The sequence below is a fragment of the Aethalodelphis obliquidens genome, unplaced genomic scaffold (genome assembly GCF_003676395.1).
Source record: "Aethalodelphis obliquidens isolate GAN/ISIS:26980383/991018 unplaced genomic scaffold, ASM367639v1 scaffold3, whole genome shotgun sequence".
In the NCBI taxonomy this organism is placed as follows: Eukaryota; Metazoa; Chordata; class Mammalia; order Artiodactyla; family Delphinidae; genus Aethalodelphis; species Aethalodelphis obliquidens.
Window position 1 is genome coordinate 7109359 of NW_020837947.1, and position 22265 is coordinate 7131623.

Sequence of the window (22265 nt, forward strand, 5' to 3'; positions counted from 1 at the left end):
CATATGGTCTCTGTCACACCTATTCAATTCTCCCACTGTAGCGTGAAAGCAGCCTTAGGCTATAATATAATAAAGGAATGGGTATGACCATGTGCCAATAAAACTTTATTTACAAAACCAGGTGGTGAGCATAGTCTGCCTACCCCATTTAGGTGTCCAATTAGTCCAGTATTATCTAGATGCCATCATCATGTAAATAAAAAATGTAACATAAAATAATATAAAAATGTCAAACAAAATTCAACAGCTATCATACAGGGATGTTTAATATGCCACACTGTTGAATAATCGGCATCCAATTATTGATAATTTGCAAAGCTTAGATTATTTTATTATGATTACAGGGAAATGAGATTCATGGGGGAAAGGACTGAGTTTGTATGGCATTCTAATTTGTGGACCATCGTTTAGTTATTGAGATATATGTTCTTCAATGTGAGAACCTGTTCTTTTTCTAATGCATGGCTTGACTGAAATGACAGATATCATGGGCATCTTTCTATGTTAACGCTAATAGAAATAATATTAGCTAATAGTTACTAAGCACTTATTTTCAGCAGCTGCGAGGTATAGCTATATAATAATTTCCTACTAGTAACACTTAAGAGGTTTCTAACTTTTTTGCTTTATGAGTAATGGCTACACCCCCACACACGCTGTGCCTCTATATATTTGTAGAATTTTTCATTAGTGGTGTCTTCATCAGAAGATCAATTTTCAGATACTGTGTCATACACAACAGTTTCACTGCCCTGCAAACGCTTGTGCTCTACCTATCTGTCCTTCCCTCCCTCTCCCAGAGGCCCTGGCAACCACTGATCTTTTACTGCCTTTATCGTTTTGCCTCTTCTGGAATGTCATATAGTTGGAATCATACGGTACGTGGTGTTTTCAGATTGGCTTGTTTCTTTTTTTGGCCATGCCTCGAGTCTTGCAGGATCTTAGTTCCCCGACCAGGTATCGAACCCGCACCCTCAGCAGTGAAAGTGCCGAGTCCTAACCACTGCACCAGCAGGGAATTCCCCAGATTGGTTTCTTTCACTTAGCAATATGCTTTTTTTTTTTTTTTTGCGGTACGCGGGCCTCTCACTGTTGTGGCCTCTCCCGTTGCGGAGCACAGGCTCCGCACGCGCAGGCTCAGCAGGCATGGCTCACGGGCCCAGCCGCTCCGCGGCATGTGGGATCTTCCCGGACCAGGGCACGAACCCGTGTCCCCTACATCGGCAGGCGGGCTCTCAACCACTGCACCACCAGGGAAGCCCAGCAATGTGCTTTTAAGGTTTCTCCATGTCATTTCACGGCCCAATTTCTTTTGGTTGCTGTACAGTATTCCCTCACGTAGATTACCACAGTTTATCCATTTGAAAGATATCTTGGTGGCTTCCAAGTTTTGGCTATTATGAATAAAGCTGATACGGGCATTCTTGTGCCAGTCTTTGTGGAGACATAAGTTTTCAACTTCCTGTTTCTTTTCACAGCTGCTTAATTCTGTGTTTTGAGAATTATGCTTTTTTTTGTTCCTCTGAGGAATTCTCTAAGTCATGTATGTTATAAATATTTGGTCCCTAGTTTGTCACTTGTCTTAACTTACTTATCTTTTGACGGGTCATGTTCTCTATTTTGCAGGAAATGTGTCCACAGTATTCATAATGATAGTAAGACCACAGTTACTGCTCTGTTAACGTAAAGTGCCCTCCTCAGGTCCCCCTGCCCCCGGTGCAGGCTCTGCTCACCTTGCCAGTCACCATCTCTATGACGACACACCCCAGACTCCAGATGTCGGCCGCACGCCCGTGGCCTTCTCCTTTGGCGCGAGTGATGACTTCTGGGGCCATGTATGCTTTAAAAGTCACAGATATGGTGATAAGAATGGGTTATAAATATAGCACCATGTAGTACAAGAGCCAAGCAATACACTAATATCGCCTAATATTCCACGTAGAAGAAACAACTAATTTGTTCGGGGGTGCGGGGGGGGGAGGAACTTTCTCTGAATTACATACTAAGAAACATCAAAACTTGAAAATGAATATTTCAAATCAATTTCTCGGATGGACATTTTAGGAGCCAAAATATCTTCTAAAAGACAATTCTGAATATGCAAATATTCAGGTAAATTGTATCTGCAATGAGAATATGAAATTTAACCTGCAAAGGAGGATGTAGAATTTTATGACGTGCTTCTAAACAATCAAATAATCACCATTTAAACATGTTGTTTTGACTAGAATAGTTTTAATAAACCCAACGTGAATGACAAGGTTTTTCTGGGAAGAAAAGAGGCCTTTCTTCCCTCCTTTAAGTCGAAGGGAGAAAAGTGATTTCCCAATCTGACAAGCGCTTTCAGGGGTGGCTCCTCCCCCGTCTGGTTAGATGCCCTCACCTGCTCTCCACGTCTGCTGACCAGGAGGAAAAGGGAAAGCCGGGGTCCCAGCACACTGGAGGGAGCCCCGATGCAAAGACAGATCTAGCCGGACCCACCTGCTGTCCCCAGCGTGCTATTCACCTCACCAGGCATGGTCTGAGCATTGTTTTTAAGCTTTACTGAACATCCAAAATCTCCCAGCTTGATCAGTCCAGATGAGGTAAGGAAGATGTTGGCACCTAACAAGAAATAAGGAGTTGTGAGCCTCTACAACACAACGCAGGCATTTTCAAGTCTACACGGTAACCTGAACCATCAGGAACTTGATTCACAAAAGTTATAAAGACTTAACGAAACTTCACCTGCAAAGTGTAATCACAGAAAGATTTTAAGCCTTACTCACAAACACAGCGAAGACACTTTAGTATCAGTGCAGATAGCTCTGACCAATACATTCTGAACTGAAATACACGCATAAATTCTAACATTAAAAACCCCGGGAGATACTTAAAGAGAAAGTACACATAAAACACAAATGTTTGTGGCCACAGTCCCTGGAAATTAAGTTTATATACGATCAGCAGCGCCTGCAACAGAAAGCAACGTGTAGACAAGACCTGGCACACACGCTGCTGGTCTGCAGAGCTGTACCCGAGGCCACCACTGGACTGATTTCAGACTGCCTGAAAAGCATGTTCTGTGACGGTCTCACATCTCCGCAAGCAGTACACAGGCCCGGCCTGTACTCCAGTTGGAACCCGGGGTTACCGCTCATCTCCCAGGGCGGCTCTGCCTCCTCCAGAGGCTACCGGCCGCGGCCACTCCAACCGAGCCGCACGGCTCAGCGCTACGTGTCGACGGCACCTCCTTCCAAAAGTGACACGGAGCCCCTCACTTTAGACAGCAAGCCACGCGATGAGCTGCGAGCTGCTGGTCCTCACAGCCTGAGGAGCGCACGGCGCTAACTGCGTGATTCCGGAGCCAGCTCCCAGGCCCACACTCTCAGACACGACGAGCTATAGAGAATATCCCAAGGGTGCACGTGGGCGGACTTGACTCAGGGACTCTGAGGGATTCTCTTTATGGCCGTGGCCAACGACATGAAGGTACCATTCCATGAGTATGGAATTTGTGTCAGAACAACTGGAAACAGGCAATGCCATGCATGGCCTGACCAGAGCCATTTAAGCAAATGCCCAGAATGATCCCAGACAGCAAAGTAATGCGGCGGACGGGCGGGCAGGCAGCAAGACTGGGGTACGCTGGGGATTCAGGAGGGGCCACCTTAGAGAGCGCGGACAATCCTTCCACCCAGCAGAGCAGGTGAGGGGTAACCCAGCCCCCTCTGAGGCGAATGCCTGGTCTGAAGTCCGGCCATTCTAGAATCAACCTGTTTAGGCCTCAGATTATGGGACAGAGTGGAATCCTTCAGTCTAGGGCCATTAGAGACAAAGCTAATTTGTCACTTTAATTATCCCCAAGACTCCCAAATACAGAGGTCAGGGGCACGGTGTGGTTAAGGTAAACGCAAGAGGGACAGTTCTGGGACAGAAGCATGGCTACTCACCACACGTGAGAAGGGAACAGAACTTTTAGTCAGTCAGCGTGACCAAATCGATCTTTAGCAGAACTCTACACTGGAGGAGGGTGGTGTAAATAACCCCGTCCACGTCTCCCCAAGCTCAGCTGCACATCGTAACTTACACCGGCATTCCTGATTCACCGTCACTTTACATATTCACGACGTTTATATATAAATACACGAGGTTCTTGACACAAGGAAAAGAAAGGATGCTCTGAGCACGAATGTCTAGTAAATACACAGGGCAGGCGAAATCAGCCTACAAAACAGCAAGTTTCATTTCGGGGGTAATAGATTTGGCTAAAAGCAGTGCTGAACAGAACAGCGGACTTATACCCTCCTAGACAGAGACATGTGTCCTGCACAGTTTCTTAATGCTGGGTTCTTTACAGAAGACTACTTCAAGTAAAGGTATTTCTTTGTAGAGAAGTGATGTGCGGGCGTGGGAAGAAGCGACATGGGGGCAGCCGCTGTGTGCTGGGCACAGCTGGCTCTGGCGGGGAGCCGAATGTGGGCATTACCTTTAACGTCACGGTGAACTATGCCATGCTCGTGGAGGACATTGATTGCAACGGTGATCTGCTTAGAATACAGCCTGATGACGTGCTCCTGAAGTCCCAGCCTCGACACCTCCTCTAAGGTACCCTCGTCACAGTACTCCATGAAGATGTACATTTCTTCCTGCGGGAGGAATCAAATGCAGCCTTGTGTTTACGTGGACACTAAGTGAAGAACCTGGAACGCTTCACTGGCCACACCCCAGAGGACTCTCCTTTCTAATGGTATGCTACACTTGCCATCCTGAATACTGAATTCGTCTTAAAACGGTCATTTCTAACTCCCCTACAGCCGTGTCTCTGCCTGCCTCCTCTGTCTGGAATTATACAGCTAGTTGGGATAAGAACATCTCCAACTCACAGGTGATAAATGTCTATAATCCTCTGAAATTCAGTCCGCTATATAATCTCAGACAGGGACAACAGGGCTGTCCCTATAAATATATTATTAAGTACTGAAACACATCCTTTTCAGATATGAATTTATCTGTGAAAAACGTAAAAAATCACCAATATCCAAATTCCCCAGAAGCTCATATTCCACCAAGACGCTCCAAGTTATCCTCTTTCCCTCAAAGTGTTTATCTCTAAACACAAGGGGGAAAAGAATCTGAGGTCTTAATTTTCTCTCATTTCACAATGGTTCCTTAAATACACGTAAGAGAAAAAACGTTACCGAACAATGTACTCAACGGTGGTTCAGTAAAAAATGGAAGAAAAAAAAAGCGACCCACAGCTGTGTAAGGGGCATTAGAGAAATCTTCTGGTTGGCAGGATGGGTTTCAGTGCTTTATAATGTCGGGTTAATGACTACAGTCTACAACTTACATTTTAGGAAGAACTCCTCTAGTTTCAGAGAGAAGGCAGAAATGATGTAACTCATGGAGATTTCCTGATAATTAGGCAAAGTTACTGTGCTCTGAAATGAGAAGACCTGTGATGTAGGACAGGACTCCATCTGTGCCCTCACTGACCGCTCACACCAAACAGTGTGATCAAAGCTGGCTTACCCTATGCAGCTCCACACCAAAATACCGAACCAGATTGGGGTGCTTGATGCCTTCGAAGATTTTCAGTTCGTCTGCCGTTTCCTTGATAGTTTTGTGGTCATTAGGTTGAAAGCGAATCTGGAAAAGGAAAACTGTTGATTACTGTTGGCAATGTCACAAGCTAGAAAGACGCCGACTTTGAATGCAAGGGCTGGGATGCTGACATGTCCACTGTCCAGCCCCACGGCACCATGGTCAGTGTGTTTGTGACTTCACTGCCAGGCTTTCTCCTCCTTGTTGAATTAAACACGCCTGCTTTAGAATATGTGGGCAGATAACAGCTAGTGGGATCATTTTCATAACTACAGACTGAATTAACCAAAACATGAAACATTCCTGTGATTCAGGAAGCAATCACAGGTGTTTAGGTTCTGGGCAAGATAAAAAGAGGAGATAAGATTCTGCCCTCACGAAGTTTACAGCCACGTGGGAATGAGGCCATAAAGCAGCGCGGGTAAGTGCCGCACAGGGAAGATGGGAGATGCCGCAGGGGTTGAGGAGGGGCCACATGTGCCCGCTGCCCCCTCACAGCCACTCGGGGACCAACGGTCGCGCGGCTCTAGCCTCACCCTCCACGGCCCTCGGTGCCCCCCGCCAGGGCCTTCTTCAGGCGCTCCCTGCTCCTGCTTTCTACCTCCAGCAGATAAAAAGCTGTTCGTTTCTGAACCTTATCACAAATCCCACACCCAACCCCGCTCAAGTCCCCTCTTGGTCCCAATGGTGTAAATGCTAAGCAGCAGACCTCAGGCCTAGACGACTCACTATGGAAGCACTTAGGCCAGCTCTAACCTCATAAACACAAGTTTCGCTTCCAAATCTCTACCACACGGAGGCCTCAGACAACAAGGCCCCCAGAGGGCTGGAGCACTCACCTCCTTCATGGCCATCAGTTCACCGGTGTCCACGTTGATACAGGTATAGACCTTCCCATACTGCCCTTCCCCTGTGAACAGGAACAAATGAGCTGCTCTCAGCCACCGAAGCCAGGCCACTGTAACTCACTGAAACGTACAATAACCTCTTCCAATTCCAAATCTGTATTCATGTATCTATAACCATGCTTACTATAGTCTACTACTTCAAGATCTAAACGGTTTCTGAATGTTCCCTAATAACCGTAATAACTGAAGTCTTAAGCAATCTTTTCACTATGTCTTACCTGTAAATGCCTGTGAATAGAGTAGAACTGACTGGCAAACCCCAGAAGAGGCATGAAGGTGAGTACTAAGTCCCCTAGTGCACACCTCTGAGCCCCTGTGGCCCTCAAGGAGGTCTGGGCGAGGTGGGCGGGCAAGGCTAGTGGCCAGGAGTAAGCCTGACTGTCGTCTCAATGCACCTCATTGCTGTATGGCCAGGCGTGTGGGATATTAGTGGGATATTCTACTAACACACCTTTTGGGACATTAAACTAAGGGGATATATGGCTGAATAAGACTGAAAACAAGAATTAATACAATTTATAAAGGACTTGATTCTTTTCAGTGTGTCTTCCCTGATAGCTCTACGAAAACTTCAATGTCCTGAGGCTCCCAGAGTCTTGTATTACAACTTTGTTTGCTTCTTCAGACCTAAATGCTCAACAGATAAATGCATTTATTTATTTTTAAATGAGAGTTTTGTTTTTTTTTAATTTATTTTTGGCTGCGTTGGGTCTTCATGGCTGCACGCGGACTTTCTCTAGTTACGGCGAGCGGGGGCTACTCTTCATTGCACTGCGCGGGCTTCTCTTGTTGCAGAGCACGGGCTTAGGTAAGCAGGCTTCAGAAGTTGTGGCACGCAGGCTCAGTAGTTGTGGTACATGGGCTTAGTTGCTCCGCAGCATGTGGGATCTTCCCAGACCTGGGCTCAAACCTGTGTCCCCTGCATTGGCAGGTGGATTCTTAACCACTGCGCCACCAGGGAAGTCCAGATAAATGCATTTAAATGGGGGAAAGATCTGAAACATAATCATCTCCTTCTCTCACACAATCTTATCACTAGTTATTTTACAAGAAACTGTTTCACTTGGAAATTAATTGATGTTTTAGAAAAGACTGTCCCGTCTTAATTTGTATCCAGTCTCGCTTCAATAATAATCTTGTGGGAATAAGATAAAAAGAATACAAACTAGAACAAATGGGTAAAAGTTGCGTGGTTCTCCACTGGCAACTTCTGGAGTTATCAGGCAAAACCATTCCATTGAATGAACCACTGAAAACTCTCTTTCTAAAGTCTCTTTTGTATTGTTCTTAGAAAACACTTTACAAATGAAACAAAAACCAAACCCCTCTGCAAAAGATACAATGTATATTTGCCACCTCCCTAAGAGAAAAGGACCAACCATGTAAGATTTAACCTAAAGAAGTGTAACTATTGCTATTTCTAACAGAGACAATCTTTGTGTTATGTTCTTTAGTTTCCTTACCAATTTTGTTTCCTCTTTGCCACTTAAAGGTCACCTTCCTCAAGCCAACGTGCATAACATTGTCATAAGACTTAGGGGTATCACAAACTTGACCAATGATATTCTTTCTCCTCATTTCTCGATATCTCTTTTCTTCGAACAGTCGGACTGACTTCTGAATAGCTTCTATGGGTCCTTGCCTAGAAGCAGTATCTGCAGGGAGAAGTGCAAACTCAGTCGTCCCAACCACTATAATCAAGTCAATTTCCAGCAAATAATAATAAAAACAGAGCAACAGACATTAGCACTCCAGCACAGCATTATCTATTCAGATACACAGCAGGTGAATTAAAGTCCATCAAAACCTAGCAACTTCAGAGTATACCACCCACTACAGAAATATGCACATAAAACAGAAGCTACTCAGACACAATCAATGATTTCCTGTAGCAAGAGTGTTGGTTAGACTCTGCAGGAACCACCCGCCTGTCTCCTCTCTCCAATCCGCTCTCAGTGACCAGAATTCTCTTACTAAAACGTAAAATCGGATTGTGTTCTTTTCCCGCATAATTTATTTCACAGTTCATCATGACCTGTTTACCGGAAGTCCGAGGCCACTGTGCATGCAGGCTCCCTTCTCGGTTCCCTTCTCCTACAACCGGCTCTGGACCAGCCCAGCTGAAAAGCCTCTGTGGGTCACCCCAAACCGCTTCTCACCCCATCCCCTTGCTCACACTATCCTGTCTTCTCGCTGTCAGAGCTCTGCAGAAGTACTACACCTCTTCCAGGAAGCGTCTCTGTTGGGAAGGAAATTAAGTTTTCCTTTCTCTAGAGTAAGGGCTCTGGAATCAGAATCCCTGGAATAAAACCCAGGCTTCACCATTTTCTAGGTGTTTGACAATCAGCAAGTTAGTTAACTTCTTTATACATCAAATTCCTAATCTGTGAAATGAAGGTAATAATATACCTCATTCAGAGATACTGTGAGAATTTAATGAAATCACACACATAAAGCATTTAGCCCAGTGCCCGGAATATTAAAATATTTAGTAAATTTTAGCGATTGTTATTATTATTCCTTATTTTCCCATCAAGCTATCTCTATTTCTCCAACATATTTTCTCATGATTTACAGTAAGAAATATCTTTTACACAAATAGATATCTAAAACGACAGTTTCGTGAAACACTATTACTCTTTCTACATGTGACTAGGATTCTGTCCAGTTTGTTTGTTTGTTTGTTTGTTTGTTTGCGGTACGCGGGCCTCTCACTGTTGTGGCCTCTTCCGCTGCGGAGCACAGGCTCCGGACGCGCAGGCTCAGCGGCCATGGCTCACGGGCCCAGCCGCTCCGCGGCCTGTGGGATCCTCCCGGATCGGGGCATGAACCCGCGTCCCCTGCGTCGGCAGGCGGACTCCCAACCACTGCGCCGCCAGGGAAGCCCTGTTTCTTTTTTAGTGCTGATTTTACAACCCACTAAAGGGTCAAAACCCATAATGTGAAAAGCACTGCTTTCTTTACACACGTCTCCACTACCACATTTCTCATCCTGTCCCTAACGGGCCATCTGAGAGCCTGAATCTTCTGCCTAAGAGATCACTGAGGACTGTGACGGCTGAACGGTTACTTTGAGGAGAGAAGTTCCCAGAGCTTTATAACGGCCCAATTACAGTGTCTGACTACAATCATTTCTTAAAAACACGGATCCTTGTTTCCCTTACCTCAGTACATGACACATCGCGTCTACTCAGCATTGAATAAGATTTCATAGCTGTGAGGTCGTGGGCTCCACTGTCAAATATTTCTGGGAAAGGCCTATTTTTTTTTAACAGTAAACATTTCTCAAGATTTCCCAGTCTTTAATATGTCAGTGTCAACTGTAACTCTCCCAAGAGTTCCCAAATTCACTTGACAACAAAGTATTTGTTTTGCAAATTATCACAAAGACCTGGTATCCGTGGGACCTACCGGTTATGTGAGAGCCCCTGGAGGGACCCTCTGCCCTGTCCCCAGGCTCAAGCCGAGGAAACCTCCGCCCAACTCGTAACCCTCCACCGCACCTAAGCTGCCCAGGCCTGTCCAATGTGGCATCACAGCTGTGTTTGCTTCCATGGCTTTTTTAAAATCCCCTTAGTCCAGCATCTTATTTTCCACTGTATCACTACAACGGCGTTCTAGCCCTTCTCCCTACCTTCCTCCCCAATTCAGGCGAGCAGGTTAAAGCTTCCTCAGTGTCCTCCTAACCCCACCCTCGCACTCCCTGAACGTAAGAGGCTTTCCAGCTCAAGAGACTTCAGGGGCTGCCCACCATCGCTGGGTAAGGCCTTGATCACCTAGCCCATCGCTGAAGACTGGCCGTGATCAGGTCTCCCCTACCCTTTCAGTTCCACCTCCATTTACATCTACACTATCCAGGCCGGGCCGGGCCAGGCCAGGCCGGCTGGTCTGTTCTTCAGTCACTGGGCCTCCAGATGTGTTTCTCATTGGGTACTTCTCCTCTTGGCCTGAGGCAGACCTCTTTCCTTCAGGGGCCAGCCCAAGCCTCAGCCCTCCCTGGAACCCCTCCTGACTGCTCCAGGCCCGGTGATGGCTCTTCTGCTGCTCAGTTTCACACTTTCCGAAGGGGAGCTGTGGTGGGAAGAGCCTGGCCTGAAGGCAGAAGGAGTGCAGTCTGGTCCCAGCTCTGACTTACGACGACCTCGGCCAAATTATCTAGCCCCTCAGAAACTTTTATCATTTACAGCAAGAGAACAGGTTCTATCCTGCCCATGACTCAACACTGTTGTGACGAAGAGTACGTGAGAGCGTCCTGTGCTAGACCACGGACTTTCCTGCTGTTTATTCTTCGGGTTCACACTGATGGACTGCTTTATAAGACGAATGCTTTCTCCAGCCTCTTAGCATAAGAAATACACGGCTACTCACTTCACAGATATTTATCATATTCCTACCATGTATAAAGAATTATGCTAAGGGCCCACCCAGGTGACATATAAAATGAACCATCGCACGGCGTAAAGAATGCAAAACTGAGTGAGACGTGTTCCTGCTCCAAAGGAGTTTGTAAGAAATAGGAAATGCACACAAACACATCAAAGTGATGTCAGAGTTCTAAAAAAGATCACAAAACATTAACGTAGAAGGTCTAATAATTCACAAGCTAAAGCGTATTTCAGCTGAAACTGCTCACCTTATGCTTAAACGTGTTAAGTTCAACATTCTTTCTCTTACCCTTAGTCTGACTGATAAGTGTCCGAAGTTCCCAACTTCTTCGAGTTGACCCACTTGAATCACCTTTTGGATACGCTGGTTCTGCAGAAAGTATTTTTCCATACAAATTAAGACTTATAAAACAAATAAGCTTATTTAATTCAGAGCAAGACTGAAACAGTGAGTAGCGATGATTAGTTACCATCAACCTGTCATTCCTGGTGGTTACTTTCTCTTTGAGGTGAGTGTGAAAAGCTGTCTCTACAATCATTTATAGCAAATTTCACCAAGCTAAAAACTTGTTAATGGAGTTACAGGACTTTAACCACAAAAACTTTCCACAAGTAACAGACCTTAGAATACTGAGCAGAAACTGGATTCTCTGGGGGCCCCCCTCCCGAGGCCCTGCCCAGGAGCCCAGCAGAGCTACCGCAGGAGCAACCATGTGGTTTCTGAGCAAAGACTCCTAGTTCTGCATTATAATAAAACTTCAGCATATCAACAAGCACAGTGCCAATTTATATTTTTAAAGTGAATAAGCGTGCTCAACAATTAAAATACCAGGAATAATAACTTTTTAAAATTATTTAGCAACAAAAAGAAAAAATGCACATATAGCTAAAAAGACATTAAAAAGCCACTGTGTTCAGCACTAATCCTTCTCACAGGGCTCTGTCACTCCTTTACTTCGTTTCTTTTAAAAGGCCTTAACAGCAGAAGCTGGTGGACTGAGACAAACGGTTAGGCTGACTGGAGATGCAGGTGACACCTTACACACTCACCATCTCGCTCCTCGGTGGGGCTCGAGTGACGACTCAGGGACCTAAACTGCAATTCGGCCGCTATGGAAGCCAATCGATCATTCTCAGGGACGCTGGAACCCCTGTTTTAATATTTTTAAAAATTAAGCTATCAATTCAATGGAACTCAAAATGAATGATCTGTGAGATTCTTCCAGAGCAGTGATTCTAAACTGGGGGTAACTTTCCCCCCCAGGAACACCTGGCATCTAGTGGGTAAAGGACAACATAAAGGATAGTCCCAAACCAAGAATTATTCTCCCAAAGTAGCAGTGCTCCTACTGAGACACCTGTCCCTGGAGTTTGGAAGGAGAACGCATGAGAACCTGACTGCATCCTATATCGTTTTATGTTAAAAACAGCAACAAAAATAAAAACAGTATTTACTGAAGTGTTACTGACATGTGCTGAAAACTCCGTAATTTAAGCCCAGGATGGATAAAAATTATGAGCCAAATCTGGCTAATATTTAAAATCATCACATTCTATTTATGTACTTAATTCTATTTGAAGTGCTAAAATCATTACATGATTCAAAGAGCTCAAATCTCTTAACGAGCAAAGGTAAGGGGATACCTAGCAATTTCTCAAGCAGTAGGCAAGCAAAAGTGCAGAAGAGCAGGAAGCTTAACATATAAAGGGCAAAGTGACTTTGCTGCTTTTCCAGAAAAAGTGTTCAGCAATCCAGAATGAATCCATAAAGATTAAATAAAGCCCAGAATTAAATAAGGGAAAGTGTTAAAATTATAATTCAAATCATCCAAAATAAATACAGTGTTAGTCTATTAACAAGTTTAGTGCATATTATTTTTAAATGAATGATATAATGAAGTATGGTAGCATTTATGCTCTTTTTTATTATAGACTGAGTAGGTTTAAAGCAACATGGTCTACTGGACAGACATCCACAAATTATGAAGTATGCACTGCTCTGTCATTTCCCTAAACTCTCAAATCTGGTATAGTACTTGCTAAGTCTGAAGTGAGGGGGACACCTTCCACTGCCATTAGTTCATCAAAGAGTCTTGGCACTGTTTCCTGGAAAAACCACTGATGCTGAAGTGAAGAAACACATCCCACTCCTAAGCTGTGCCAAAGCCTGGGACCACGGAGAAGCCACTCAACATTTCTAGTTTCCTGATTTCCCAGAGAGCAGATTAGCCAATTCGACATCCTCACATTTTTGCCAGTGTAACAGGCAAGAAAACACACTTAGATGAAGTGATGCACGGGTGAACGTTTAACAACCAGTTGCAGGGGGAGCGGCAGGGTATAGACTTCAACAATTTCCGTGGCGTAACAACTGGCTTGCAGGATTCCTGAAAAATGAACAATCAGCTCTTGCAGACCAGTAAGAGGCAGCTCCAGTGAGGAGAACACTGCAAAAATGTTTTCTAAACAACGGTAAAATAACTGAAGCCCAGACTATTTCCTAAGTCAAACTGTATCGAATCAAAATATTTATCAGAAGCTGTGGGGCAAAGTAACATTTCACCGTGGCTGACGTATCTCTAAGACAGGCAAGGGCTGCACACACGCCTGCCGACGTCAGAAAGCGCAGGTACCACCCTGCCTCCTCACAGCCTGTTCACGGCCCAGGGCTGCTCGGAGACCCCGGCTGAGGGGCACATGTGGCCCCTGCACAGGCGCGGGAGGCTGGGCCACAGGGTTAAGGCTGGAGGCGGCCGGGAGGCTGACAACCCGCGGCTCTACACGCCCTCACGGCTCTGCTGTTCTGTACCTACGGCCCCACACACCGCCAGGAAGGACAGATCACTTTATTCCTCTGTGAACAAAGGCCTTCAAGATGGCATGTTACAATGGAAGTAAAATTTCTAAATCTCAAGGATTGTCCTAAAGCATAAACGAAGAGCACTTCTGAAATGCTGCTCAAAACATGCTGAGAAACCACGTAATGCAAAGCCTGGAGGACAAAACACGGGGAGAGGCCGACGCAGGTATTTTAACTTCTATACTCGAGTACATTCAACACACACACCACCAACGTATAAAAGCCTCAACCAGAGTTCACGAAACCTCCTGCTGGGGAGAAACTGCGTGTGAACCACAGTCCCGGCTGACTGTTCTCCTCAACTATGACTGCGTTTTAGGGCACATCGCTTCCCTTACTGCATTAAGAATAAAGACAGTTTCAACCCCCCGCAGGGACATGAAGCACATGTGGAAATGTCTGCCGTGAAATGTTCTAAACGTGAGAAGCAGAGGGTAAGTGGGAATCTGTTCAACGTTAATTGTTAATTTTTTTAGTGGACTGCTTAAGCTGTAAAGTACTTCAGCATTTTTTTAGGTTATAGACAGTTGTCGCTAAAAATTAGGGATATTAATTATTTTAGTGAATGAGAAAAATGGAACTATCTGTAGAAATTTTAGACTTATAAACTGTCTAAAAATATTTTAGTCTATTTGAAATTCTAAAAGCATGTGTCATGTTTCTGCCAACATACTAGGATTTTTTCTTAGGAGCAGGATACAGAGCACTGAGTTCTCTCAAGATTGCATCTGTTTTGGTCAGTTTTGTTCGACTCTATCATCACCCTTATGGGAAGATGAGAATAGTGACGGTGCCCATTCTACCAGGCACAAGGGAGGAATTAAGGGCCACCAAATGTCCTTTCTCCATTAAGCATATGAGACCTTGATGAAATCCTCTACCCTCCCTGCCCGCCCCCCCCAAAAAAAACCCAGCCAGAATGGGAAGAACTGCCACAGCCTCCGTACTTCTACAAAAGACTTCATGCCAGAGACTTAAATTTTTCCGGAGCCTGCCAGACATCTGACGGCTCTCTCCAGTAATGATCTAGTCTCCATATGAGATACAAACCACATGAGCTCATTTTTCCACTACTATAAACCACTTCTCATCAACAACTGTATAAATTAGGAAACCGAGTGAGAAAAGTAATCCTCTTAGAAAAACAAATCACCACCTCATGGTATTACCTAGAAGTCACCTTTGAGCGACTCCTCAGAAACTCCTCAGGAAAGGCGCTATTTGCCAACTCTCCTATCGGTGGACCGGGTCCTGGGCCCTTTCCCCTGACACTCTCTTCATGGTTATTATGAGCAGAGACTCTAGCCACTGTGGTTAACATTTGTGCCAAAGAAATGTAAACATCAGGCAGATTACCGACTTGTGCTGGAGCCTTGGGACCACGACCCCCCACGGAGGGCCCCTGAGCGTCACACACCGCGGGGAAGCAGGCCCCACGTGTCCCGGGACACATCCCCAAAGCTGAGGTCACGGCGGCCGCGCACCCGGGGGCGGGGGGAGGAGACGTGACGCTGGTCGGGAGACTACCTGGTCTCATGGGCACTGCTGATGGGTTTGGGCGGCGCAGAGTCGCTGCCGGAGGGGCCGGGGCGACCGCTGGCGGCGGTGGCAGTGACAGTGGCAGCGGCGGGGCTGCTGAGGCTCCGCGTGTCCGCAGGCACGCTCCGGGTGCTGGGAGGAGAAGAAGAGCTTCAGGAACACAGGTGAGAAAGCGGATGGGCTCTCACGTGGTTTCCATTAAAAATAAAGTCAGGTGAGGAAGCCAAAAATAATTTTCAAATATAAAATGCAAACTGTTCTTTGAGATTCAGGTCTAGGTATGAAAAAGAAAAATAACTAATTTCGAACTAATTATTTTCAACAATAATTGTGGTCCTTTCCTAGCAAGTAATGTAAAAAAAAATAAACTTTTAAAAACTGATTATACAGGGGAGAAAAGATGCTCACTACTTCAAGATGCAGAAATGCCACCACATTCGAAGTAAGTATTTTGAATGTACTAGAGTTTCCGAACTCACTTTAGAATTTAATTTGCTTCGTAGTTACATACACACATAAAAGTCAAGACTGGAAGGATCACTCCAGTTTTTTCTCCACTTTTAAAATGACATTTAGTTCCTTTTTTCAAATGTTTACCATGCTATGCACACTCAAATTTGTTTTGCTAAAGTTATTTTTCAAAGAAAGGAAAAGAAAGAATTATTCCAAAGCTGGAAAGCATTTAGTAGCTTGAGGTTATAAATAAGCTGAGAAACTAAGTTATCTTGAAAGGTGCAAGTCTGTTTTAAACTTGCAGGTCTTCTTTTGTAACTAAGGCACTGTGGTACGTCTTCAAGATAACGAAAATAAGAGCTTTTGAAAATGTATAAACAAGAACACAGAAAACAGTATTTGGTATCAGAGCAAGCATCAGCAGCTCTTGAGCGTCAGCACGCACATCAGAGAAGAACCCAGAAAGCAAACAACTAGACAAGCACCAAATACCTGAATCCCTCTGGAGTTGGGATAATCAGATGCGGGTTAGGAGGGTCGCTATGGCATCGCGGTACCTTCACAGGACGGGGGCTGTTCCGATGAATGGCTGCCAGTGAAAAGAGCGACAAACGCAACTTGTTAAGGGGTCAGCAGAAAACTGGAAAACCAGGCAATTCAGTGGAAATGGGAGGTGGCTTACTTTTGCTGGTGATCAAAATAAAACCATTTATATAAGTAAGAAAATCGTACTACATACACAAATGCTGGGAAAATGTCACTTTTTGAAAGTTAATAAAATTATATTACACATTTTAGAGACAGATGAAAATGTGGTTTCTGTGGCATTTCTCCACTAAAAAGTTCCTTATGTTGTCTGAACTTTTAAAAAGATTCTGGTCAGGGGTGATACTTCAATAGGTTCTGAGTTGGGGAGAGGTCACTGTCATTTTCCTGAGTACTGGGAGTTTTATTTAATTCCTTTAAAGCAAATCAGGAGGATGGACACGGGTTTAAATTGATTATTCTTTTCAGAACATGTTTTCTTCTCTTCTTCTTTTAAATATTCTGGTAGAAGGTAAATATGGATAAGATTTAAAACAAAATTTAAAAACTAGATAAAATTTTAACCAAAATTTAAAAAGAGACCTTACCTAGCAATTACAAAAATGCTGACAATTCTACTTCCCCAATGACTAAATGTAACTAGTCATGAATATGATATATTTTGTCTATTTCTCCCTAACATGTTTTCCTCTGATTTTTAACTTTGTTTTAACCCTCCCTAGTTTTTTTTTAAATGTCATATTTTCTCTTCACGTTAATAATTTTAGTCTACATATATATGTTTTATTCTAAATATGTTTATCCTAAATGAAAATACTTCTTCATGGTTTTTGTTTACTTTTAATAACACTACACAGGAGAGAGAGGAGTACCAAAAACGCAGAGATCTGAAGGGAAAACTTGCAAAACAAAAATCAAGTAATTGTTATGAAGAAACCCAGGCAATTTGTATCTCTGGCTCATTATCTCAACTATCACAACCTTAAATGGAAGTAATTCAATAGGCAAATTCAAAGGCAAAAAGAAAAAACACACACACACACACAAAAAAAAGAAAAAACAAAAACGATTTGGTGAGAATGCTGATGTCTCTAATGCAGCAAACGTACTGAGAACTACTGAGTCCAAAATTACTACAAAATTTTCCCATGAAGGTATAAAAATAAAGACATTCTGTTAAAACACACACACCCAAGTTTAACATTCTTCATTCATGAAACAGAACATTTCTTTTAAGAGTATGTATACCTAACTGTTACAAAACTGTGCTACTTCATTGAAAAGAAAATCCAAATGGCCAATAAACATCAAATAGATGCTCAAATTTCACTAGTGGTGAACATTTATCATAAAGATGTTTTTCATGGCAAAACTAACCAAACAAATAAGGAAATGGTGGAAAGAATTGTAGAATAACCACAATGGACACAACGTAGCCACTAAAGAGAATGAACTGGATCTATACTTGTTGACATGGAGGGATTTCTACAATTGTCAGAGATTAATATCCAATGTGATCCAATTTTTATACAGTAAATGGCAGGAAAAAAAACAATGGCATCTGTGCTTGCGTGATTATATGGGCATAAAGGAAGGTGCAGTAGAATGCGTCCGTGTAACTATATGAGTATACAGAAAATATAGAAGGTTCTATACCAGACTCTTACCATCTGCTTACAATGACAGAGTGTCTATCTACCCATCCTTATGAGGGTAGAGCAGGGGGAGAGAAAAGAGTAAGCAGCAACAACGACAACAACGTGCTCTCACTGTCATTAATTCCTCTTGTAAGGAAAGAGCACAAAACCAAATGATGACTCCTGCCATGTGTAGAACGCGACAATTTACAAAATGTCATTACAGTGTTGAACCCTCATTAGCATCTGATTTTAAGCATTAGTAGGGGAGGCGCAAAGATGTTCAGTGAGCAGCCCCAGGTCACTCAACCGCCAGGCAACCTGGCTCTCCGTCCAGTGCAGTTTCCACCATCCCAGTGGCTGAGAGGACGAAGGCCAAGTCGTGCCCACAGAGAGTGCTGCGAACCGACTGTCCCGCCCGCAGTGTGGGGCCAGGCAGAGTCAGCGGCTCACATGCTAGCAGTGACGACCTGTGGACTATGTGGGTATGAGGTTTTTTTCCCTTTGTAATATTTTTCTACATTTATGTTTACTACATACATTTTCTACGCTGTAATGTTTTTCTACAATGAAAATGATTCCTTATGTAATAAAATACTTCAAAGAAGTAATTTTTACTGAATTATTTATCATGTATTCTGAGAGAAATATTTTGGGAAATCAGAAACTCCAAGTATTTATGATAATACGCTTAATCAAAAGATTGATGAGAATATAGCACGTTTTATATAAAATGTTCAAATAGTTTTATAAATGATAACTTTCATTTCATAGCAGCCTTGGGAGAAAAAGAGGTATAAACTGGGTGAATTTTAAAGATTAAAGAAATCAAGCATTAAGACCTGGTCTACTAAACTTTCAGTAGCTAGCAAGTACCCTTTAAGATATAGCTGCTGCTCAATAAATTTACCATTCATGAATTATTTTCTTTTGTGTAAATGAAATGTTTAAGATTTCTAAGTTTTCAGTTTTGGTTGTTTATTACATATAAATATAGTTTTGCTTTGGTTTACTATCTCAAGAATAGGGTAAGACAGCTGTTTTCTGATACATATTTTGTTTTAAAGTTTCAACATACACTGTAAAGCTACATATCGACTGGAACTGAAAACAGTAATTTAAGTATATTATAGCAGAACTTAACTTTTTTCTTTTTCAAGTAACACCAAATAGGAATGGGGGGGAGCAATTAGGAATTTCCTACATTAGTGAGGAATGGGTACTTTGGAAAGCTGTGAAGAAAACAGACTCATTCTCCTTCAAAAGGTGAGAAAGGAAGGGCAGAACAATTATACTCACCCACCTGCAGCAAGAAAGGCCTTGCTTCTTACCAGACAACTATTTCTCTAAGTCTCTCCTCCCCAGGGGAAAAGAATTTAGGGGGGAGAACAGAATGAGAGTGTTGGTGTAACAAGAAAAAACCTGTAGCTAACTAAATACTGTGGGCAAGCATAGACCACCTTGTGCTTGCATTTTAATCTTCCTGTTAAATTCAGAAAGACTACTGTGGAGTTCTCTATGTATACACCTCATTCCTGTAACTTTCACTGTCATTTTCCTGAATATTCTCAGAGAACCTCTATAGCATTTTAAATAACTGCAATGATGAGACAATGTGCTCACCCAAACCAGTAGGTTCTAGGAGAGACACTCTAACTGTTTTCTTACCAAGGTACAAACCTGTAATAGGACTGTGTGGCTTTCCTATTACATGGCCAATGCATTCATTCATCAGGGCTTGTAAACTCTAGAAACCAAAGGAAATGGAAAAGGAAAAGAGAAAAAATGTACACTCAATTATATAAGTCGCACAAATTAGGCTTTCGGTATATTTAAAAGAAAACAGGCTATCCTTAAGTAAATATTTTCAAAGTTATTTTAAAAGAAAATAGGTATAAACATAAATCATACATAATTTAAGATAATATACAATTCCATTTTTTATCAGCTCCCCATAATGCCATGATGTACACAAGCGAAGGACTCCTGTAATCTCCTCTACTATTTGGAGGCTAAAATGAGTGAATTCACATTTGAAAAACATCTTTCTGATCTGATGGAATTTATCTGGATACTGGTGATAATACTTAACATTTGCCATTATGCTCTATAATGACGCACACTGGACTTGCCTGGCGGTCCAGTGGCTAAAACTCTGTGCTTCCACTGCAGCGGGCATGGGTTCAACTCCTGGTTGGGGAACTAATATCCCGCGTGCTGCACGGCGACTAACACTGAAGTGAAACAGCTATTCCTTGCTCTTCATGGAGCTGCTAAAAAGCAGCGGCACTTTACAAAATACAAAACCGACACGTGTTTTGTAAGTGCCAGGCTGCACGAACAACCGTACACTGACGTGGTCAGCTGGACAACATTGTTATAAAAAGAGCACTGAACGTCCTACTCTGCTATTAGTGCTTTAACCTCTCGGCATTATCATGACAATTATGTGAAAATATTTCAGAACCGCTTTTAAATTAATAAAAAGATACACCATCAGAAATAGAGAGTGATCAACTTATTTGGGTTTTTTTTAAGGAAAAACACTTTAGAATATCCCATACCAGGAAGTCATCTTCTGGTAAAGCTGAAATGAAAGCAGGTTCAATGGCTTGCAGGAAGTCAAAACCTTGAGTTGCCCACCTGTCACGAGGAAAAGTTCAAGAGTCACAAAACCATCAAGCAAACACCATAGTCATTTTAGTCTATACAACCCTGAAAAGTAATCTGATCGGAAAATTATCATCTAGGACAAAACGCATTTGTGTCTCTGCCATCTGCCTCGTGTTGAGTAAGTTTACATCATGTTTTGAGAAAGACAAATAGCTTCTTAGTAAAGGAACAGGTTACCAATTTCTTTTCCATTTACACTAAATAAGAGGCATAAATTTCATGAAGGAGAAAAGAAGATTAGCAAGCAGGAAGACCTGTCCAGGGAGAATGTGAACTGCTTAAAGATAACTCATTTTGGAACAATCACAAAAGAAAAAGTTTTCCAAGAGTTATGGGGGTTTCTATGTAAATAGGTTTGTTTTTTAAAAAAAGGAAGAAAAACACTGATCACCAAAGAGTTCAAAATGCTTTTTGTGTCATCTGCTCAGAAATCCCACATAAAATATAAGAATGAAGTATCAGCAACCCCACATGGCTCATGAAGGAGCCACCCTACGTGGTCATTACCTGGGTCTTGTCCCTCTACCACTCTCACATTTAGTCAGGACGTAATTCATCCATTTCCGGGCAAAGCTTATATACTTGTCTCCTATCTTCTGTCTAAACTCGCCAGACATCAAACGAACGACTTCTTTATGATACTGTAAGAAGGTTTCACGTATATCAAGATTAAGAAGAAAACCATTACACAAATACCTAAACACCATAATGCTGTTTAAATGCCATTTTTCTAAAAACGAAAAGCAAAAGCCAATGAACTTCACATATTCTAAAAAGAGTGTGAAGAGTTATAGAGAAAATAATGTCTTAAAATGCAATTTCACAAATGTCTTCCTCATAAGTTGAAATTAAGAATATGCTTTTATGATATTAAACATCTCTTAAAGAAGGTTTTTAAATGTAAGTGGATAGCTGTTAACACAAAATAAAAACTGAGTAAATATCTGACAGTTTAAAAGTAACCCAGCATTTCTGATATTCAACAGGGATGTAAGATGACATTCTTGACTAAGCTGTGATTACAATAATGAGATCATGAGATTTGCTGTACAAGATTCCTAATGCTTTCTGTAAGTAAGTTACAAAGCAATCGCAAAATTGTACTGTGTGTTTCCTCTTATTTTGTACCTACCTCGAACCCAAAATTGTACCCTTGAATCATGGCTTCTCGATAATACTGCTGCAACGTAGCAGATTCAGATTCATCAACTTCAGCGTCAAATTCTGAAGTGAACATGTGGTCCACTCGGTCAATGGCATCACTTATTCTGTTGCAAAGCTCTAATGCATCATTCTAAAGAATCCCAAACCACAATTAATCCGAAGTGAAACAAATCACACAATACTTATTGTATTTTAGAGGAAGATTTCTTTCATCATCACACAGACATTGACCATTGTAATATATTCCAGTCATATTTACTTTGGTTATTCAAAAGGAATGACCAAAAATAGGAAAAAAATTAGTATTTTCATTTTTATTTGTATTAGGTATTCTTAAAAACTTATGAAAGACAAGAGGAAAACAGTCCATTTAAAATATGATGCCTAATTACAAGGTGGTCTTTGAATAGATGCTTACAGCTTCGGTATTTCTGCCTATCAACCACCAGTTGTTTTCTCCCCTCGGTGGTTGCTCAAGTGTAAGTACGGTTTCAATTCCCCAGAGTGGACTATG

At 42.6% G+C, this 22265-nt stretch overlaps 1 protein-coding gene across 10 annotated transcripts in view; it reads right to left on the minus strand.

Annotated features, from left to right (window-relative positions):
* MAP3K4 (mitogen-activated protein kinase kinase kinase 4) overlaps positions 1-22265 on the minus strand; it is a 112802-nt gene that overhangs the window by 3490 nt on the left and 87047 nt on the right. For 4 of the 10 annotated variants that reach the window (XM_027081698.1, XM_027081656.1, XM_027081671.1 and 1 more), the window contains 14 exons: positions 21720-21881; positions 21095-21228; positions 20479-20557; positions 19583-19661; positions 16224-16320; positions 15267-15410; positions 11930-12030; positions 11169-11249; positions 7958-8149; positions 6426-6496; positions 5515-5631; positions 4469-4628; positions 2482-2604; positions 1734-1840 (listed from right to left, as the gene is read on the minus strand). In XM_027081698.1, coding sequence (XP_026937499.1) covers positions 1734-1840; positions 2482-2604; positions 4469-4628; positions 5515-5631; positions 6426-6496; positions 7958-8149; positions 11169-11249; positions 11930-12030; positions 15267-15410; positions 16224-16320; positions 19583-19661; positions 20479-20557; positions 21095-21228; positions 21720-21881 — 1647 coding nt within the window. Of the gene's footprint in view, positions 1-1733; positions 1841-2481; positions 2605-4468; positions 4629-5332; positions 5424-5514; positions 5632-6425; positions 6497-7957; positions 8150-8540; positions 8734-11168; positions 11250-11929; positions 12031-15266; positions 15411-16223; positions 16321-19582; positions 19662-20478; positions 20558-21094; positions 21229-21719; positions 21882-22265 lie in introns of those variants that run through there. The other 6 variants (XM_027081663.1, XM_027081682.1, XM_027081690.1 and 3 more) reach the window with 6 other exon arrangements.